The sequence below is a fragment of the Bufo bufo genome, chromosome 2 (assembly GCF_905171765.1).
Source record: "Bufo bufo chromosome 2, aBufBuf1.1, whole genome shotgun sequence".
Lineage (NCBI taxonomy): Eukaryota > Metazoa > Chordata > Amphibia > Anura > Bufonidae > Bufo > Bufo bufo.
Window position 1 is genome coordinate 70,319,984 of NC_053390.1, and position 18,723 is coordinate 70,338,706.

General features: G+C 43.9%; 1 protein-coding gene across 10 annotated transcripts in view; it reads right to left on the reverse strand.

Moving 5' to 3' along the window:
- UBAP2 (ubiquitin associated protein 2) overlaps window positions 1-18,723 on the reverse strand; it is a 97,033-nt gene that overhangs the window by 2,407 nt on the left and 75,903 nt on the right. For 5 of the 10 annotated variants that reach the window (XM_040421168.1, XM_040421171.1, XM_040421174.1 and 2 more), the window contains exons 17-25: window positions 15,732-15,924; window positions 15,489-15,555; window positions 13,135-13,336; window positions 11,932-12,023; window positions 9,629-9,679; window positions 8,700-8,778; window positions 1,019-1,233; window positions 579-678; window positions 381-503 (exon numbers count right to left, since the gene is read on the reverse strand). In XM_040421168.1, the coding sequence (XP_040277102.1) occupies window positions 381-503; window positions 579-678; window positions 1,019-1,233; window positions 8,700-8,778; window positions 9,629-9,679; window positions 11,932-12,023; window positions 13,135-13,336; window positions 15,489-15,555; window positions 15,732-15,924 (1,122 nt within the window). The remainder of the gene's footprint in view (window positions 1-380; window positions 504-578; window positions 679-1,018; window positions 1,234-8,699; window positions 8,779-9,628; window positions 9,680-11,931; window positions 12,024-13,134; window positions 13,337-15,488; window positions 15,556-15,731; window positions 15,925-18,723) is intronic. The other 5 variants (XM_040421175.1, XM_040421173.1, XM_040421176.1 and 2 more) reach the window with 3 other exon arrangements.

Sequence of the window (18,723 nt, forward strand, 5' to 3'; positions counted from 1 at the left end):
ACTTGGATTGTCACTTAAACTAAACTCCTTTTCTCTTCCGTTAACTAGGGAACACAGAGACCTTGGGACATTCCAAAGCAGTGGCCAGGGTAGGAAAAATAATGTGCTCTGATAAAAGTGCGGTTAGCGGACTGCTGCCTGGAGAACCCAAGGCTGCATCAGCTGAAGCAAGAGTGTGCACTAGGGCTGAAACGATTACTCAATTGAATAGAGTAATTAGACACAAAAAAAATCCTCAATGCAAATTTTTTGCATCGAGGATTCATTTGTTTCATGTGACCACGAAGCGGGAGTGAAGCGCTTGCTATTACTCACCGCTCCGTGGTCACCCGCCGGTTTGTACCACGCTGCACCCGGCTATGGTCACAACAATTACTAACCTTTGCCCGGTCCGGCACCTGCAGACTTGCTTTGTGCTTGCGCTGACGCACTGTAACCACCTTTGCTGTAATCGGCAGCCGTTGTTCCCTGGGCCAAGTCATCATAACCTGCAGGAAAATGGACTAAATCACACACACATGATGTGGAAGGATCTGTAAGAAACTGAAGCCAGGGCCGGATTACTGATAGATCGTTACCTGTACTGTAACTGTGCTGACCATACCCTCCGGCCTGCTGGAAAGGTGTAGATGCTGTGTTTAGATTAACCCCATGTTGCTTGGCTGATGCAGGAGGTACCTAAGTGAGGGAAATTATTATTTATTTTAAGAAGTAAAATCCACCCCCAGCAATCTTAAGGGGTGCCCTATATCCACAACCGCTGCTTGATTCTAATAAAGCTTTATGCAGTTATATAAACTATGGCAACAAATATGGCAAACTGAACCAGAGTTCGGGAAACAGTTTTTAACAGTAGAAATTAATTTTTGAAGTTATTACACGAAGTCTCGCGAGACTGCGCAAAATAACAACTCTGTACAGTATTCAAACAAAGTTTTATGCAAATTAACTTCGGATATTTCATCCAAAGTCGATTCGCTCACCCCTTTGATTCGCTCATCGCCCAACCCTTACTTACAAACATGGTGGGTCCATACTGAAAAGCACTCGGCACTCCTGGTACTCCAGCATAATAAGGTAATCCTGTGTAACTGTAGCCAGGTGGGAGCGTTGCGTTCAAGAACGGCTGCTGTGCCGTATGGTGTGTTTGCGTCTGATTCTGCTGAGGTTGGGCTAATGTTGTGGCGGGCGCAGGAGAAGCAGAGTCACCACGGCCAAACTTTGCTACATCACCTTCAAAGGAAAAACCAACATAGCAAACAAAAAAAATAAAAATAAAATAAATGTATACTGCAACAGTGTTACTTGCATTAATACTAGTAAATGGGCATTTATACATTATAAAGCAGCACCATTAGACCAAACGAAACACTGGTGGACAAACACATTCTCAACAAAAAGTCACTGGGAGAGATTTATCAAACTGGCGTAAAGTAGAACTGGCTTAGTTGCCCATAGCAACCAATCAGAATCCACCTTTCATTTTCCAAACAAGCTGTAATAAATGAAATGTGGGATCTGATTGGCTGCTATGGACAACTAAGCCAGTTCTACTTCACGCCAGTTTGATAAATCTCCCTCACTGGGTTGAGCCTCCCACTAGGGGTGGGCGATATAAATTTGTGCCACGATATGGATTTTGCGCATATCGCCGGACCGCGATATGATCGCGCTCTCGGCACGCACCATGGTTTCCTGAGGTGCCGGGAATGTTTGTCTGCATTGGTGGCAGTGGGCAGTTCCGATCGGAGTCCCTGCAGTGTAATGCTGGGGCTCCGATCGGTTACCATAGCGGCCAGGAGTCACGCTACTGAAGTCCTGGCTGCTTTGGTATGTTAGTGAGCAGCATTATACTCACTTGCGCCGTGGCCACCGGTCGCTCCTTCTGTCTGTGCGGCGCATTGCTAATGCTTATAGCATTAGCAATGCGCCGCACAGACCTATGAGAAGGAGCGCCCGGCGGCCACGGCGCACGTGAGTATAATGCTGCTCACTAACATACCATCGCAGCCAGGACTTCAGTATCATCCTGGCTGCCATGGTAACTGATCAGAGCCCCAGCATTACACTGCTGGGACTCCGATCGGAACTGCCCACTGCCACCAATGATGGAAAGGGGGGGGGGGGGGGCGACCCTGTGGCCACTGCCACCAATGATTAATACTGGGGAGGGAGGGTGGGGGGGTGGGTTTGCTACCAGAGGGGGCTGATAAGAGGGAGAGGCTGGGGGGCACATGAGAGGCTGGCTGCCATGGTCAGCTCCCTGCTGTTGTGTGGACAAAGCACAGGGCAGCAGGGAGAGTGTAAAGTCCTATTCACCCTAATAGAGCTCTATTAGGGTGACTATGACAAGGGTTCCTGCCCTTAAGGAGGCTTATGGTTATTGAATAAAAAGTAAAAAAAAAAAAAAAAAAAAGTTTAAACACCCCCCCCCCCCAATATAGAAAACAATATATCGCTATATATATCGCATATGCTTCAAAGTAGAGTTGTTGCGATACCAAATTTTTGATTCGGTTTCGATACCATGAAAAAGTATTGCGATACTCGATACCATTCGATACCACGCGAAAAAAATAAACAAAAAAAGCCACGTGCATTCCTCATTTTTAAAAATGGCGAATCGCGCAGTTTTTATTTTATTTTTTCTGTTCCGGCATTCACCACCTAGATTTTTTTTTTATATTTTAATAGTTTGGACTTTTCTGACGTGGCGATGTAATATGTTTATTTATATATTTTATATGTGAAATTGGGAAAAGGGGGGTGATTTATACTTCATATTTTAGTGTTTTTTTTTTTTCACTTTTTATTTAATAACTATTTCCCCCCTTAGGGGCTAGAACCTGGGATCTTTCATCCCTTTTCCTATTCACCCTGATAGATCTCTATCAGGGTGAATAGGACTCCACACTGTCCCTGCTGCTCTGTGCTTTGTGCACACAGCATCAGGGATGTTACCATGGCAACCAGGGCTTCTGTAGCGTCCTGGCTGCCATGGTAACCGATCGGAGCCCCAGGCTTACACAGCTGGGGCTCCGATCAGAAGCTGCCACTGCACCACCAATGAGGGGGAGTGGAGAGGTCCCTGTGGCCACTGCCACCAATGATTTTAATACTGGAGGGTTGAGAGGGGCCGGCGCACTGTGCCACCAATGATTTTAATGGGATGGGGGGATTGAGGGGGGGGGGGCACACTGCACCACCAATGATTTTACCCCTTTATACAGGAGGCGGGTACTAGCAGATCAGCGGCAGTTAACTGCCGCTGATCGCAGCTCCCTGTCAGGGGCAGGGTGCCGGCAATGCGATTCTGCTGCCGGCACCCGCCTCCTGTATGTGTTAAAGACTGACTACTGTATATGAGTCCAGACTTTCACTATTAGGCCACACAGAGCGGCGCCCAGCGATGTCTCAGCACTCACCATTTAGTCCTGGGCGCCGCTCCGTTCGCCCGCAGTGCCCCATTACTGTCTCCTCTCCTGCTCCACATGCTGCTGATTACTATCGGAGCGATGGGAGGAGACATCAGCTTCACTAGTGGGCGTTCCTTCTCCCTGGCTGTAGCGCTGTCCAATCGCAGCGCAGGGAAAAGGAACGCCCACTAGTGAAGCTGATGTCTCCTCCCATCGCTCCGATAGTAATCCTATCATTGGGGGCGCAGTGCGCCCGCCCCTCTCTTCTCATTGCCGCCCCTCCTCCACCCCCTCTCTTCTCATTGCCGCCCCTCCTCCGCCCCTCTCTTCTCATTGCCGCCCCTCCTCCGCCCCTCTCTTCTCATTGGTGGCAGCGGCAGCAGCACAGGGGGAGGGAGGACAGCTTCCTTCTCCCCGTGCTGCTGAGAGAGAACATGAGCGCGCCGATAGCAGCGCGCTCATGTTCAGAGATACTAGACTGCGCAGAAGCGCAGCCCAGTATCGAAAAAAACGGAAATCAAAAGACAAAAGTATCGATTGGGTATCGAAATTTCGATACCCGCAACAACCCTACTTCAAAGTATATCGCAATATAGATTTTAGGCCATATCGCTCACCCCCTACCTCCCACTATCACCTACTAAGGGCTCATGCACACGAACGTATTTTCGTTGTGTCCATTCTGTTTTTTTTTTTTTTTTTGGAGGACCGTATGCAAAACCATTCGTTTCAATGGGTCCGCAAAAAAACAAAAACAACGGGAGTTACTCTGTGTGCATTCCGTTTTCATATGTCCATTCTTCAAAAAATAAATAAATAGAACATGTCCTATACAATGCACAGCGCTGTGCTTGAAAGGCCGTGGCACTCACAGGAGCACCAGTGCTTTCTCAAACAACTGATCGGTGGGCACCGATGAGATACCGATGACCTATCCTGAGATTGAATCCTATGGAAGATTGGCTTTGTTCCTATGGAGCCCTGCTGTGGCAGGCCTTGGAGCATTCAGAAGGGCCGAGGTTGCCATAGCAACCAAACGGCTCCTTCAATCTCTGCACAGGGGAGCAGTTTGAACCCCTGAGAAAAGTACTCTCAGGTACTGTGGAAACAACTGACCATGGCATGAGTGGTTTTAAGGTTTGTAACCCAATAACAAACAACGCCTCCGGGTGTCTGCTGTATGAATTAGCAGGCACCCGGCATTTAAAGACCCGACATCCACCATACATTTAATAATTAGAAATGCACACAAATTATATACACATATAAGAACCCCGATGCAAACTCAGCAGGTAATCCTAATCATAAGTCAAACTATCTACTAAGAACAAAATATCTGTGCCAATAAAACGTGTATCAAATAAACAAGCATGTATTACCATAGTGGTCTCCTATCCAGAGGTAACACCAGGAGACCACTAAGGGGAAATACACGCTTGTTTATCTGTGCCAATAGTACATGTATCAGATAGTTTGTCCTAGGTAAAGAATTTGTTGCTGTGCTTAGGATTACCTGTTAGTTTGCACTAGGGCTGCACGATAAATCGAAAAAATAATCGAATTGCGATAATCGGCAAATGCGATATGGCGATTTGGCCGACCCAAAAATGCAGCGATTATATATGAAGGGGCCCCGCGCACATAACTGGCTTTGTGTGTAAAGTATTTTACTAGTGTGTGAAACAAACAATCTCCTTTTGATAACAGGTCCAGCCTCTGTACTCACTTTCACGATGAATGCACTGCAGCGAACGGCAGCTAGCGGGCCGGCCAGCGTGTGACTGACGTCACTTAGTAACGCTCCTGCTTCCTGAAGTGGGAGGAGCGTTACTAAGTGACGTCAGTGACGCGCCGGCCGGCCAGCTCGCTGTAGTGCATTCATAGTGACAGTGAGTACAGAGGCTGGACCTGTTATCAATAGGAGAGAGCTTGTTTTACACACTAGTAAAATACTTTACACACAAAGCCAGTTATGTGCGCAGTTTAGTACACGAGGGGACACATAAGGCCATGAGGGGGACCAGCATAAGATGCTATATGTCTTATGCTCCCCCCCCCCCCCCTCATGGCCCTATGTGTCATAGCACACATCCCCCATAACAGCGTCCTCCACAGATCTCCCCCCCCCCCATAACAGCGTCCTCCACAGATCCCTCCCACAACACAGCGTCCTCCACAGATCCCCCCCACAACACAGCGTCCTCCACAGATCCCCCCCACAACACAGCGTCCTCCACAGATCCCCCCCACAACACAGCGTCCTCCACAGATCCCCCCCACAACACAGCGTCCTCCACAGATCCCCCCCACAACACAGCGTCCTCCACAGATCCCCCCCACAACACAGCGTCCTCCACAGATCCCCCCCACAACACAGCGTCCTCCACAGATCCCCCCCACAACACAGCGTCCTCCACAGATCCCCCCCACAACACAGCGTCCTCCACAGATCCCCCCCACAACACAGCGTCCTCCACAGATCCCCCACAACAGTGCATCATCCACAGATGCCCTATAACTATGTCATACCCAGCCGCGTCAGCGGCTCATATGGGAAAATACAAGCAAATAGACCTCTAGCACAATTCCCTTAAAATATCGCATCGCACAAAATTCCCATATCGTGCAGCCCTAGTTTGCACAGGTGTTTTATATGTGGATATATACTTATGCATACATTTGTATTATTAATTCTATATTATCCTCCATTGAGAGAGTTTGTGTGCGATACTAATTCAAAATACCATAGCTTGTGTTTTTTCGCACGGATCTACTGATCAATGGAAGATTTAGCACGGATTCTGCCCTAAGATAGGGCATGCTGCTTTTTTCCACATGAAATAAAAAAAAAGAAAGAAAAAAAAAAGTGTTGCTTCCCATTGAAATGAACGGGGGAAAATAAATAAATCTGTGCAATTGACTGTATTAAGCCTCCTTCATATAACTACAACCTTCCTTGTTTAACCCTTTGAAGTTTGGTCTTTAAACATGGCGCCCGCTCACAAATGCAGCAGGCGCCATAGCTGCCAGGTTTCTGCTATTTTAAATAGCAGACATCCACGGCACATCACCCGGCTGATCGCATACATTTTACTCTTCAGATGCCGAAGCCTCAAAAATGCTTCGGAGTCTCCTAGAGGAATATACCAATACAGACCACTAGATGGCAGCACTGTATTGTTATATTGAAAATTAAGTGTACAATGATGGCTATATAGACATCAATGAACACAATGGGCAATCTACTGATTGCTAGTTATAGTCACCCAAGGCGACTTAAAAAAAAGTAAAAACAAAAAAAAAGTTAGATTTTACTATCTATATATATATATATATATATATATATATATATATATATATATATATAAAAATAAAGTTCAAATCATCCCCCTTTCCTTAAAATAAAAATACTTAAAAAATAAACATGGGCATCACCACATGCAAAAATGCCCATACAATTAAAATATAACAATATTAATGGAATACGGTAAATAAAAACAACCAAGTCGCCATTTTTCGTCACTTCAACTCACCAATTATTATTTTTTTGTAAAAAGTGATCAAAAAGTTGCACACACTTCAAATTGGTATCACTGAAAAGTACAGATCACCAGCAAAAAATTAGCTCTCACCCCATAAATATAACTACAAAAAAAAAAAAAAAAAAGTTATAGGGGGTCAGAATATGGTGATAAAGTGTGGTATCGTTGTGACCGTACTGACCTGGAGAATGACGGTAACAAGGTCAATTTTACCGCATAGTGTAACGTGTAAAAAAAATTATTAATAAATAAAAACCTGTCAGAATTGTGTTTTATCCCAATTCTACCCCATTTGGAATTTTTTCCCTGCTTCCCACTACATGGTAATGCAATCGTAAATGGCGCCATTAGAATGTACAACTTGTCTCGCAAAAAATAAGCCCTCATAAGGTTATGTGAACGGAAAAATAAAAAGAGTTAAGACTATGGGAAGGCGGGGAGTGAAGAACGAAAAGGCAAAAATGGAAAATCTCAGGGTCCTTGTGGCACACCGAGCATTAGTGCCTGGCCTGTGTTCTGGGGACTCGGAGCTCCCCTTTATTCAAACTAATAACTGTCCCTTCTCTCCCTCATCCCCCACCTCCAAAACCAGACCACCGCCATAAACTTCTTAGTCCCTGGCCCCTGACCCAGAGGTGACAACGATCACTGGCCTCCAGGACACTTTATATAAACATGCCTGTATAGTGGACAGCTTCAAAGGGGTTTATTACTTTATGATAGGGGCACGCTAAGTTGCATTCTGGAGGGTGGGTGCACACCTCAGTCAGCGGCAAAATCCAAAAATCTTACTCCGGTCATAACTCGAAAATACAGCTCAATAGAGATTGAGGTACACCGCACATACCAAAAAACACCCACTTATGTTGAATCCTGGCTCAGAAAATCAGTTGCTCTGATTGGGGTCACGTTGACACCCCTTGTTTGGTACCCCTGTGACCCCAATACTGAGCGCTGAAAAAACAAGCCCACAATTATCGGGCGGGCATTCTCCTGTGTAGAGTTATGGGCAGAAATCCATTTTAGACCAGAGGTCAGCATGACTGACCGGTCATAAAATTCATAGCCAACACATATGTCACCCATATAGACAGAGCAGATTGTACCGGGTTCCCCATTTTGAGGCCAATCTGATTGAATGAGGATCTGTGCCTTTCCGTCTTGCCTCAGGACCTTATAGCTGAAAGTCTCTTTGTGAGTAAAGTAGTTTTCTTTCATCCTTTTTATTTTAAAAACTGTTCTGTGTATATTTGTATGCTTCTGTTTTTTTACATCTTTCAATTTTTATTAAAACCAATTATTTAACCTATAATGGGCAATATTTTTTAAAGTCAATTAGAGTTCCTAAATTTCAGCTATTTGTTTGCTTTAAAATGTGAATCTCAGAAGTTTAGTAGTTAGAAGGAACCGGCAACAATTTGATCTCCCGTGCAATCTGGTAGATTGTAGGAAGCAGGGTGATCAAAGTCGTGTGAAGTGTGAGTACTTGTCCCGATTGACCGCTGGTACTGGATCCCGGTCTGATCAGGTACTGCGACCTGGGGGATCAAGCAAGATCGTGACAATCCTCTAAGGGTTAAAATTATGAGATATTGTCGTCTGCTACCAGGGGTCAAAAAACTGCTTGACTGGTCTATGCTCAAAGCAGAACCCAATATTCTACACAACATACATTCTACTAATTGAAAGAATAGGTCAGGACCAACGGATTATTCTGTATCTAGGCGTGCTGTCAACCAACCTGAGTATGGGTTGCTTGCAAGTCCTCCATCTCTTCCAGTAAGCGTTGCTGGGGCAGGGAATGTGATTCCATAGTAGTCCTACCGAAAACAAAATAGACAATATTTAAAAGGGGTGCCAATCCAGTGAGATAACCGCTATTGGAGGTTGCTGGCGCCAAAAACACATTACATGATGTAGTAAACCAGGGGGCTCAGAAAAATCATGTGCTACAAGGTGATGCCAAGTCCGCCACAGTGAGAGCTGCTCTAACCCCTCAGTACTCCAAACTGGTGGAGGGTTCTTGAGGATGTCCATTTTCTATTGGTGCATGTTGAAAAGAGGCCTAACAAGATAACCCTCTGCAATCTTATTTAAAAAAAGCAAGTTTTAGGCTACTTGCACACTAGAGTTAGAAGAATCCGGCAGGCAGTTCCGTTGCCGGAACTGCCTGTAGGATCCGGAAATCCGTATGCAAACGGTTATCATTTGTTTCCGGATGCGGATCAGTCTGACAAATGCATTGCAATACTGAATCCGTCTCTCCGATGTAATCCGGAAAAACTGATCCAGTATTTATCTTTTTAACGGATTAAAAGTTCTGCGCATGCGCAGACCGGGAAACCGGATCCATTTTTCTGGAACACTTGGTACCGGATCAGGCATTAATACATTTCAATGGAAATTAATGCCGGATCCGGCAAATGTTCCGAAGTTTTGGCCGGAGTAAATACTGCAGCCTGTAAAAGGAACTGAACTGAAGACATCCTGATGCATACTGAACGGATTGCTCTCCATTCAGAATGTATTGGGACAAAACTGAAGCCTTTTTTTCCGGTATTGAGCCCCTATGACTGAATTCAATAACGGAAAACTAACGCTAGTGTGAAAGTACCCTTACATAATTGAATTCTATTCTTGGAGGAAACTACACTCCACAACACTACTCACCATTGGCAATCTGGATTGAAGCATTTGGAGATCATCATATCCATAGATCTGCTTAAAAGTAACAAGACAGGGTTATAATCAGTAATTAAAGTTACATGCATTACTTATTGCATATTTACTAAAACGAGTGCAATGACGCTATAAGGCATTTTCTTATCCCACCAAAAAAAAAAAAAAAACAACATCATAAATGCCATAAAGAAACCGGTGTATAAATTCAGCCTAAAGGCATTCTACAACATGAATAAAATTGGTGGCAAACACTCACTGATCGCCAACTCCCAGTCCTGTCTTGCCACATATGGATCTGCAAAAACGCTTCAGTTACAATAATACAATCGCATGCATCCGCCATGAACGGATCCGGTTGTATTATATCTTCTATAGCCATGATGGATCCGTCATGACCACCATTGAAAGTCAAAGTGGACGGATCAGTTTTCTATTGTGTCAGAAAAAATTGATCCGTCTCCATTGACTTACATTGTGTGTCAGACGGATCCGTCTTGCTCCGCACCACATCACGAACAGAAAAACGCTGCTTGCATTTTGGTGCATTCCGTTTTTTCAGTTTAGTTTTGTCCTCCCCATTGACAATGAATGGGGACAAAACTGAAGCGTTTTCTTCCACTATTGAAATATTATGACGGATCTCAATAGCGGAATAGAAAACGCTTGTGTAAAAGTAGTCTAAGCAGGAATTCCTATGTGTTAAAAAAAGGACCAGAAAGATATCCGATACACAGACAGCGTTGGAAAAATAGGTGGGGCTAGGTGAGGTGTGCATTTTTGTTTATTTTTTTAATAAAAAGACTATCAAGCACAGCAATACCTTTCAAACTACAGTAAATAGTGTTATTGAGGCTGAATCAAAATCTCTAACTCTTATCTCTAGACTGAACTCTGCTATCATATTGTGCACTTGCCAAATGGCACTGTACTGCATTGAGAAGATTCGTTCTGCAGTCTTCTCAACCACAGGTCCAGTGTGCAGGTGCATAGAAAAAGACCAGGAGAGAGTATCAAGATAAGAATCACAGAATTACGGGTTCCGCTTCAGCCTCGCCAACATTATTCACTGTGTACTGTAGTTTGAAATGCACTTCTGTTATGACCGATACCCTTTAAACCAATCTTAGCCCACTGACACCAATTTAGTCTCCGCTGGAAAACTGAAAAGTATATAAGAAATCTGCGTCTCAGGACCTCAACTATGTCTCCCCCTTCTCCTCATTGCTGTACTGTGTCTGGTTGGACAAGGAGAACTGTTGCAGTAGAACAAAAAGTTGTGCCCCACCACCTCATAAGCAGCACCCTCCTCAGTCCAGGATGGTGCAGATCAGCAGGAGATAGATGGCAAACTGTCAGAAGGTATGTGTGCTCCAAATCTCCACCAGTACCTGACAGTTCTGGTCATCTAATCTCCAACTAGGTCATTGTTAACCAAAATAGGTCCTTCATATTATAAAACTTTGATATCTCCAAGCACTGTATGCAAATCAGGTCCCTGAAGTCATGGAGTGGAAAGGCAGCCAAAACAAGTCAAGGTCTCTATAACCAAAGCCAGTCCCTTCTTGCTTGACTGATGTCCCCCAGGACGTTCAAGGAACCTCCTCGACTTTAGGGACCTAATTTACATGCAACAAGGAGGCATCAAAGGTAAGCAATTTTTTGTATTTCATCATAATGAAGCACCATCACTGAAGACAGTAGAACAGAAGACAATGTAGAACAGTCAGGTACTGGAGGTGGTTTGATGGCCATATACAGTAATTTGACAGGCTTGAGTTACAGCTGGCCAGACATATTAGATCGATTGTTCAGTCAATAACTCCTTACCACTTCAGGCACACAGGGGCAAGTGTCCTGAGGGGAGAAAGCCGGACACATTTTGCAGCAGATTATCACCCCATAAACAAAAGAACAAGTCAGTTGAAATCCTACTCCCAATTTCTTATCCCCCTGACATCTGCCATCAGGGAAAAAGTAGGGTGATCCAACTGAAAATCAATCACCTGACATTTAGTTAATGTGTATGGCCAGCTTAACACCTGTCAGCCTGAGCATTTTCTGGATAACATGACAAACAGTGGGGGCAAATATATTTTTTGCATCATTCATTTTTAGGTTTTAATGATCCTGTCATTCAGGCATAGTAGTCGTAAATGAAAGAAAACTCACGCTCTCACACACAGCTACCACAACCCATAACCACTGTCCTCACTGCCTACATCCAAACCCAAGAGAAAACTCTGCATCCAATGCTTTCATCACCCCTTTCAACACACAACGACTGGGCTTACTGGGTATGCTGGGAGGAGACCACCAGGTCCTACTATGTACTGATTGTGTAACAAAGGGGGGACACCCTGCGGCAGGTTGGGGGGAGCTTTTCCTGGAAAGCAAAAAAAAAAAAAAGAAAAGAAAAAAAAAATTAAATTACAAACATGTATCTGACCCCAATGTAAGGCTACTTTCACACTGGCGTTTTGGCTTTCCATTTGTGAGATCCGTTCAGGGATCTCACAAGCGGTCCAAAACTGATCAGTTTTGCCCTAATGCATTCTGAATGGAACAGGATCCGCTCAGAATGCATCAGTTTGCCTCCGTTCTGTCTTCATTCCGCTTTGCTTGCAGCATTTTGGTGTCCGTCTGACGAAACTAAGCCAAACGGATCCGTTCTGACACGCATTGTAAGTCAATGGGGGCGGATCCGTTTTCTATGACACAATAGAAAACTGATCCGTCCTCCATTGACTTTCAATGGTGTTCAAGACTGATCTGTCTTGGCCATGTTAAAGATAATACAAACTGATCCGTTCTAAACGGATGCAGATATGCACCAAACGCGAGTGTGAAAGTAGCCTTACATGTTATGCAACCTCTAGACAAGCACCTGAAACATACTGAAATTTCTACTGACTTTTCAATAATAACCAAACAAGTTATAAGCTATGATAATAAGCATTACAGGGGACATCATCTCCATAGCTGATCAGGTCTACTGGTGCTTACACAGATACTTTCCAGTCAACAAGGTCTTGTATCCTCTAATGATCCAAGACTTTGCATTTATTTGGGTGGGCCGTACACCATCACTATAAAACATTCTGCACAAAGCTGTATGTACAGCCTGCTCCAACTACGACCCTGACTAAGGCACACGACTGTTTTGCGGTCCACAAATCTTGGATCCGCAAGAAGTATTTGCTGTCTGCTTCTCTTGCGGCCCCATTGATATGAATGAGTCCGCATCAGTTCCTCAAAAAAAACCAAAAAAAAAACGCAAATTGGATGAGGACCGAAACTACGACTTCGTGCATGAGCACTAATCCTGAGAAAATGGTCTTGTTAGCTGCCGGACAAGGATCATCAGATAGCAAAGGTGTGGCAGTTGACAAGGCATTTATATTGACTATGCTGGTGGAAGTATGAAACATGGACATGGTAAGCGACTGTTGGCAGAAACGTAACCATAACATTTGTTCATAGCTATTGCCTCTTACCGGAAGAAACCAGAGGAGCAGTTCGCGTGGAAGCAGCAGCTATTGGCACGCTAACACTGGGAACGCTCAGGCCCAAGCTGTTTGTAGTGTTCATACTGCTGGCCAGGCTGATGACTGAAGAGGTGGTGCTCGATGCCGATGTGGGGGCTGTAGAGAAGGTTGTGCTGGGCTGGAGGGATACTGTGTTTTCTACACTGGTATGCTACAGAAAATAAAAAGGTTTACATTATTGGAAAAATAGCCATGTCCTTAAAAAGTAACTAAACCTTTGAGTAAAAGTTTTTCTAATATACTTAGACTTTTCCCTACCTAAAGCGCACTATTCCTTGTGTGCCTAAAATGCAGTTCTCTGTACAGCGCTGACCGCTCAGCGGTGTACAAACTGTGAGGTTTGAGAATGGGGCCTGTTGTGCCTTTTAAGTATATAATATCTATATCAAAATATCTTATTATAGTGGATTTGATATATAATAAGCAGTGTGTGTTATATTCACCATTATGTAATGTATTTTAAAGATAGCCGAAAGAAGTCCATGGAAAGGACACTGTTCATAAGGTTTATTCTCTCATAGATGTACCAGTCTGAGAAAAGTCATTCTGGTCTCCTTTTAGATTTATGACTGAGATGAGGATAGACACAGCTGGTGCCAATTACCTCTACAGTTTGGTATCCATTAATGAAGCAGAAAATCAGTAATCTCTATATACACGTATAATCAACCTTAGTTTTTGTATAAGAAAATCAATAGGACCTATGTATTGTTTTATACTGAATATTATGAAGGACATTTATGTATCTATTATCTTATATATTTCTCACTAGGAACGCATATACTCCTAAAGCATGGTGAGAAGAATTTAAAGTGTAGACTGTGTTAATGAGTTCTCGTTCAGGGAAGGTGTGTGATTTTAACTAACCATCAATCACCCATTGGAGTAACCAAGGAGAGATACAGATAATATAATGAACATTGTACTCACAGATGTGTAACGTAAATCAGAGTATGGGAAAGTCTAAATGGTACACAAACATCTGTTTTAATTTGTATACGTGTCAAAATTAATCCCTCAGCTCTAATTTAAAAGGTTCCAAAGGTCATGTGTAAAAAATGTTAGATAAAGTCAGGCTTGGATATTTAACCCTTACTAGAATGATACTAATAGCTTGGGTAATAGTGTCATCTAGGGGTAAATGAGTAACATTACACCAACAGCAGAAATGCATTTTGGGTAATACAATGACATCACAGTCATTATCATATGTACACACCTAGCCGACAAGGATTGGAAAATTCCTAGTTAGGAAGACGTGTCTGATAAGTTTGTGATCATAAACCCCACACACGAGAAAAAAAACAAAAAAAACAGAACAGCAACAGGAAAGAACAGGGAGCAACAGATGACACAAACACTGAGAAACAAAGAAAAGAAGCACACCCTAGGAGACAAATCCAATGATGAGAACAGACTTTAGAGCTGACTCCCCTTAGACTATGCTTATCAACTGAACTCTCGGGTAACGTATAATTTAATTATATGTAGTATTGATTGAATTTGCCTGATATTTAGAAAAATCCCTGCTTTATTGCATATGTATGTTAGATGTACTACATCAATATTATCGCTATTCAGTAAAGATGCATATTACTGAATAAGAGACCTAATATTGATATCAAAGGGAATCTGATTGGAATATTCATTCCATAGCCATATCAGGCTTGATAATTTATAAGTTGTGTCACAATACTACCGGTATCCGAGATTTGTCATAGTTTTAGCAAGGGTTCGTATCTGTCCTTATCATTGTTTTATATCTAACAATTGTTGTCGAGATGGTTGTATTACATTTTTATGTTTTAGAGGTATTGTGTATACGTTGGTCTTCGTGTTAGAGCCATCTAGTGGCAAATTTTGGGTACTGCATATCACTGTTATTGCATATTATTGACTTATACTGATTAAGCTTTGATGGGATTTTACATTATTGTATAATAAATCATTTATATTTTTGCCTAGACACGTGTACCTTATTTACTGATTGCACAACATAATTAAATTAACAACAATCTCTTTTTGAGGTGTTTTATATGTCTACCTCGAGGATCAACTTCCAATTTTTCCTTTGATCCTATATTTTTTATATTAAGCCTTTTGCTTTATATCCCCAACAGGCCGCAAAGCAGGGAGTACAGGCAGGAGCGCATATTGCGCGTTGGGTAGGGAAAAGTCTAATAAACATACAAAATTAATTAGAAAAACTTTTATAAGGGCATTAGAAACATCTTATTAAAATTTTACAGAAAGGTTTAGAACTCTTTAAAAAAGTCAGGTAAACCAGGAATGGAAGAACTTACTGTGTGGGAAACTGCTGAGGACAATACAGATGCTGCAGGAAGGCTGCTCTGGTGCCCAGACAAAGTGCTAGGAGGAGAATAGACACTACATTAGAAGGACAATTTGCAGCAGTAAGACAAGTGAACTGGCTGCACAAGAATATACTGAGCAAAAGAGATCTCCACATATACATTCAGATATGTGTTTGGTTTACCATCACTGTCTGATGCGCTTACAGCGAGACTAGCTTCATGGTTTCATACCTGCTAAGTTGGGATAGAGAGCTGTTTGAGAGGTCGTTGGGCTGCGGCAAGCTGGAGAGTGACACCGCAGACGTGTGCTGCTGCGAGACTGCTGGAAGGAGAGAGGAGGCGGTGGAGGCCGGACTGGACAGGGACACTACAGAAGCCAGGTTCTGCGAGCTCTCAGACTTCACTGATTGTACGGAGGAAGCAGCTGGAACCAGAGGACACTCATAAGACAACCTTACCCACAGACAGCAATTCATTTCCATGTTAATTTTTAGTTAGGACTCCATTCAGCCATATCCAGCAGCGGAATCGCTACTATCTACATCTCCTTCACTCTTGGCCAAGAACGAGGTCCCGGGACGGGACCGAAATGTTGGCCATGTTTCAATTTATGCTGGATGGAATAATAAAGAGAGCAAAAATTATAACTTTCTAAGTGCCGTGGTGTTATATACAAGTGACTTTGGGGAAATCCCTACCACTGAGCAAAGTGACTGAGTGTAGACCATGGGTGTCAAACATGCGGCCCGCAATGAATATCTTTGCGGCCCGGCAAAGATGCACTGCTATGTATGAGCCGGGAGAGAGGAGGGGCTGGAGTCCGTAACTAGGGGCGGGGCCCGGTGCAGTCACTGTACTCTTACACCGGGCCCCGCCGCTCACCGCAGTATTTATAAACGTGAATCCTTATCCTGTTATTAAGTTGAACTAACGCTGCCCTCTCCCATGTTCCCCTGTATCCCCACAGCACTTACTTAAGCTTCCATAGCAGGCAGAGCGGACGGCAGCAGTAACGTCACTCACTGACGTCGAGCGCCTGCTCCGCCCACTTTATGAATGAAGCAGGCGGAGCAGGCGCGCGACGTCAGTGAGTGACGTTACTGGTGCCGTCCGCTCTGCCTGCTATTGAAGCTTAAGTAAGTGCTATGGGGATACAGGGGAACATGGAAGAGGGCAGCGTTAGTTCAACTTAACAGGATAAGGATTCACGTTTATAAATACTTCGGTGAGCGGCAGGGCCCGGTGTATTGGGGGACACTTATGAGGGGGATCTGTGGATGACATATAGCAGTGTCATCCACAGATCCCCCTCATAACAGTTCCATCCACAGTTCCCCCACCCCATAACAATGCCATCCACAGATATCCCACCCCATAGCAGTGCCATCCACAGATATCCCACCCCATAGCAGTGCCATCCACAGATATCCCACCCCATAGCAGTGCCATCCACAGATATCCCACCCCATAGCAGTGCCATCCACAGATATCCCACCCCATAGCAGTGCCATCCACAGATATCCCACCCCATAGCAGTGCCATCCACAGATATCCCACCCCATAGCAGTGCCATCCACAGATATCCCACCCCATAACAGTGCCATCCACAGATCCCCCATAACAGTGCCATCCACAGATCCCCCATAACAGTGCCATCCACAGATCCCCCATAACAGTGCCATCCACAGATCCCCCCATAACAGTGCCATCCACAGATCCCCCATAACAGTGCCATCCACAGATCCCCCATAACAGTGCCATCCACAGATCCCCCATAACAGTGCCATCCACAGATCCCCCATAACAGTGCCATCCACAGATCCCCCATAACAGCGCCATCCACAGATCCCCCATAACAGCGCCATCCACAGATCCCCCATAAAAGCGCCATCCACAGGTCCCCCATAACAGCGCCATCCACAGGTCCCCCATAACAGCGCCATCCACAGGTCCCCCATAACAGCGCCATCCACAGGTCCCCCACATGACAGTGCGTCATCCACAGATCCCCCATAATAGTCTCATGCACAGACCACCATTAATTCAAAGCCCACCAAAAGCACAACTTTTGGTTAAAAATATTTTTTTCTTATTTTCCTCAAAAACCTAGGTGCGTCTTATAGCGAAGTTTAATATTTGTGTAAAATATATATATATATATATATATATATATATATATATATATATATATATATATATATATATATATATATTTATATTAGGTCTCACTTGTGTTATTGGGCAACGGGATGTTGGGGGTCAGCAGTCATGAAACAATGTTGTTCTATGAAAATGTACGATTTTTTATTTTTTTTTTGATGCGGCCCACAAACTTAAATTTTGTTTTTTTGGCCCATGTTAGCCTTTGAGTTTGACATGCTTGGTGTAGACCATATATCTCTAGTGTTCAAGTTATACAGAGAGAGCTGCCGCAGAAAAGACACACCCACTAAGCAGTCAGCTGGAAATGAATGGTGAGGTCTCTGGATCCATGTGAGGTACAGGGCTGGTTCTAGTTTTCTTTGAAATATTGTAATTTGCTATATGATGTCTGATTTTCATTTTTTATATTAATCATTGGATAAACCCTGTAAAGGGGGGGGGGATGTAAAAAATAAATAAAATTGTACAAAATATTCTTACACGGGTTGTTAAAGTTATTTTTATTGATGACCTATTTAAATCCTCAGTATAGGTCATCAATATCAGATGGACAGGGGTACAACACCCGGCACCCCCACCGATCAGCTGACTGAAGAGAATGCGAGTGCGCTGCCTCTTCACTGTTTACCTGTCGCAACAGTAGCGGTAAGCAGGTGTAATTACAAGAAGCCATCCCATTCACTTCAATGGGACAGCTCGTTCCTATACACTTGAACAGGAAGGAGCCGTCCTATTGAAGTGAATGGGACAGCTTTTTGTAATTAAATTACACCTGTTCATGCCTGCGACGGCAAGCAGGTAAACAAGGAAGAGGAGGCAGCGCTAGCACAAGCGCACGCACTCTTCCAAAAACAACAACTCCTAAACAAGTCCTTTAACCTCTTCAGGACACATGACATACCGGTACGGCATGCTGTCCTGGTACTTAAGTCATGTGTATTTCCGATCACCACCACCACCGCCGCCCGGCGGGCGGTGATCGGAACCCGGTGCCTGATCCAATCATTGAGCAGGCACCTTGGCTAAATGTGCGATTTGCGGTGGCGAAAGGTGGTGCCAT